Source organism: Nematolebias whitei, chromosome 1, assembly GCF_014905685.2.
Source record: "Nematolebias whitei isolate Nwh7 chromosome 1, NemWhi1, whole genome shotgun sequence".
Classification (NCBI taxonomy): Eukaryota; Metazoa; Chordata; class Actinopteri; order Cyprinodontiformes; family Rivulidae; genus Nematolebias; species Nematolebias whitei.
The window spans coordinates 10,134,500-10,138,473 of record NC_056498.1 but is presented as its reverse complement, the minus strand read 5'-3'; the positions used below and the strand labels follow the sequence as shown (position 1 = coordinate 10,138,473).

At 44.1% G+C, this 3,974-nt stretch overlaps 1 protein-coding gene across 1 annotated transcript in view; it reads right to left on the bottom strand.

The window, feature by feature from the left end:
- Positions 1-3,974, bottom strand: part of LOC119414651 (dedicator of cytokinesis protein 11) — a gene marked incomplete at its 3' end in the record, with an annotated part of 46,558 nt that overhangs the window by 29,589 nt on the left and 12,995 nt on the right. Inside the window, exon 2 of the mRNA XM_037681756.1 lies at positions 1,163-1,279. Within this exon, the coding sequence (XP_037537684.1) occupies positions 1,163-1,279 (117 nt within the window). The remainder of the gene's footprint in view (positions 1-1,162; positions 1,280-3,974) is intronic.

The following is a 3,974-nucleotide window of genomic DNA, read 5'->3' as shown; positions in this document are numbered from 1 at the left end:
ACACACACACACACACACACACACATATATATACAGTAGTTGTCCCTCATTTAACCCGGGCTTTTATATATATGTATGTATAAAGCATGTCATGAGCTCGGCTCTCGGCCACCTGCCAGTGCTCTTGGCTATGCCCACTTCTTCTCTTGGCCACGCCCACTTCTCCACTGCAGAGCACAGGAGGGCGCTTCTCCCTGCTGCACTGCAGCACCTGCTGCGCCTGTGAGGGTGTTCGGTTCTGTTGACAGGGCAGGACACCCTCCTTGAATAATGGTAAGAGAAACACTGTACGTATGTATGCAGTGTCCCCCCCACCATTATCCAAGGAGGGTGACCCGCCCTGTCAACAGAACCAAGCGAGCGCCCACCTACCAAACCCCCACAAAGCTCCGTCACTTTTGGACAGGGAGCGGACATTGTAGCAGCTGAGGTCAGACTCCAAACTGGGACAAGCGCGCCCAATACGAACGTGGCGCTCTGCTTCTCTTCTCCAACAAGCCTGTCAACAACTGTCAGCAAACAAAGTGCTACGCCAACCAACCCCCACCTCCCAACAGCAGCGCACAATACAAACCAGTGTTTCCCCTAGTTTACTTGCCTTGGTAGGGTGCTCATATGTTCCACGATTATTGTCGACCGGGGGCACGTCTGTGTTGCAGTTTGTACTGGGGTGGGTTTACACAGTTCAGCGTGAGGGAAACGCAGCCCTTTTTAGCTAGCACGCCTGTATTGCACGAGGATAGCTTAGCGCTGCGCCGGCAGTTGTCGTGGTGGGGGACAGTTTGATAGGCAAGGCACTTGGTTCTGTTGACAGGGCGGGGAGCCCTGCTTGTATAATGGTAGGGGAAACAATACAAACGTAGCGCCCATTGGTGGTAACCCAATTTTTGAAGGAACCTTTCTTTTGCCTAGATGCAGCCACTCATGGAAGTCAGTAGCTCTCCTATTTTTCAAAGCATCATACTCACAACATGCACAGACGGAGGGTATCTCCAATTTCCCTGTTTCATTCTGCGATGGGGGACAAGACATGAGGATGACCATCAACACCAGTCTTAAAACCATCAGGAGAAAACGTCCTAAAAGCTGCATCACTCTGTGTCATCCTGTCATGTTGGAAATCTGAGGAAACGCTTGTTCAGGGAGGAAAGCTAAAACTCACGGAGACGTCGTCGACGGGGCAGAGCAGCAGGTCTCTGTGGGGGTCACTGTGGATCTGAGCCTTCCTCTGAAACACCACGGCCTCATAGTCGAGCGGTTCGATGATCTTCGGCTGTTCCTTTAAAGAGACAAGAGAGCAAACCAAAATGTTACAATCAAATAAACAAAGCAGTTTCTCTGTAATCTCTTATCAGACGTGCTCGTGTTCGCTGGGCCTGTTCACCACAGCAGACATGCAGTGTGGGCTGCTCAGAGAAGTCTGGGGAAATATTTTCATACAAATAAAGAATAAGATGAAAAATAAAAGCATTCAAAGCAAGCTAAAATAAAAGACTTGCATTCCTTGAAAGAATAAATTTCACCTTTGATGCCAGAGGTTTGGACTGAGTTCATCATATGTTGAGAAATAATGAAGTTGTAGCCGTTTTGGTCAAAACTTATGAAAAACATAATGATGTCACGCTCAGAATATGTGTTGTAAATTACTCTCAGCTGCAACCACCTAATTTTAGCTCAATATCTGTAAAACTGAATGAATGATAGGCATTTCTGTGTTTTCTAAGGTCAGTTGGCTGTGGCGTCCATCTTGATCTTGGCTGACTCCAAATGTTAAAAAGTTTCACACATACATCCAATAATTAATTCCTGAAAGTTTAATTAAAAGCCATTCAGTGGTTCATGTGATATTTTGCTAACAGACAAACAGAGTTAATACTAAAATTTAAAGCAAAGCTCTTGTAAATTGAGTAGCATTTGAAGTCTGTGTTGTTAATGACTCTCAGCTACTACCATCTCAAATTATAACTCAACATCTGTAAATCTGACTGAACTCCACACATTTTTGTGATTTTTAAGATCAGTTGGTTATGGTAGCAAACCTAAATCAGGTCAACTTAGAATGGTAGTCAGTTATCGTTGCACGTCCAATTGTTATTTCCTGAAAATCTTAATAAAATCTGTCCTGTGGTTTATGAGATATTTTACTAACAGACAGGCGAGAACATTGTCTTCCTTCACCTTTCAGCTGTAGCCGATAAACAGCAAGAAGGGGATGAAAAGGAGCAGCGAATAATTTGTGCACAAGTAGTCATGTAAAAATAATAATAAGTTTTAAAAAAAGTCATTGTATCACATGGTACCATACAACCACTTCCTGTTTTGAGTTTCATAGAGAAGTGGATGAAATGAAATAAGCCTTGTGTCTTCAAGAGGCCTCCAAGCTGGTTATAATGTGATTAAAAATAAAAACTTAAACCAAAAGGAGATTTTAGTTCCAGCTGAAGCTAAGCAGAGATAAAGTGATGAGGAGCTCAGCTGTAAGCTCAGAGCTGAAACATTCAGAACAGATGTGCGGCTGAGCTCGCCCTGCAGCTGGGAGGACGAGTCCGACTTCACACGTCCAGCTGCCAAGTCCTAATCAGCTTCGCTGTGCAACTTTAACTTTGCAACTGCAACTGTTTTCAGTCAATAAACACGTCTTTTTCTGACAAAGCCTAAATTTGATCAGAAATTTTTCACATGCTCTAATAACGTCACAGTGACTTGACTTCCCTCTCGTGTTCCTGAGGAAAAATTGTCCACTTTGAAATACACTAAATACAAAGTGCAATCGCATATTTATCATAAGGCAGCACGGTGGATCAGTTGGTAGAGCTGTTGTCTCTCAGCGAGAAGGCTGCCGGGTCAAATCCTGGAAGGGGACCGTTCTAGGTGGAGTTTGCATGTTCTCTCCGTGCATGGGTGGGTTTTCTCCAGGTACTCCAGTTTCCTCCCACAGATCAAAAACATGCATGTTAGACTGACTGGTAACTAAATTATTCTAGGTGAGAGAGAGAGTGAATGGTTGTCTCGTTTGTCTCTCTGTGTCCCTGTGATGGACTGGAGACCTGTCCAGGGTTGACTTCAACATGATAAAAGTCAAGTCGACGTCGAATAGTCAATGTGACGTCATAGGAACTCAAGACGCTATTTACAAAAGAAAACGTCATTTATTATTTACAAAATAAAAAAGAACAAAACATCGGGAGTGTATATTTATGCTCCTACCATTTATCATATTGCAAATACGTCACAGGAAAACCAAAACTAGTATTAAGCTGCAAAAGTTACGTTTTATCTTATTTAATCCACTAAATAAAATAAACCATTGCGGCAGTGGTCCACCGGCGGTGGTGTGCCCCCTGTTTTTATTTTTATTTTATTTACTGGGTTATATAAAAATAAAAACTATCCACCACCGGCAGTGGTGTGCGGTGGTCAATTCTCCACTGGCGGTGGTGCACTCCCCAGTTTTGAGGTTTATTTTATTTAGAGGATTAAATAAAATTAAAATAAAAACAGCATAGCGGGGGTTGGTGTTATCTACCACGGGCGGTTGAACCGGAAGAGTCATCTTTAGTGAAATCCTTCCACGACGTTGATGAATTTCTACTTGTTTGGCAAGACCTGGCCTGCTCCTCTCCTTCCATCTGCTTGGAATCTGTTTTGTAGCCATCGGTCCGGCGCTGAACACGTGAAACAATCACGGATTGCGAATAGTTGACGTGAAATTTTAAAAACTCGCGAGATGTCCTAGAATCGACTAGTTGACTCGTCTATTCAACCCCTAGTCCAGGGTGCCCCCCGCCTCTCGCACAGCGACTGCTGGACAGAGGCACCAGTGATCCCCGCGACCCAAAAAGAAGAAGCAGGTAAAGATGATGGATGGATGGATGGATGGATGGATGGATGGATGGATGGATGGATGGATGGATGGATGGATGGATGGATGGATGGATGGATGGATGGATGGATGGATGGATGGATGTATTAGG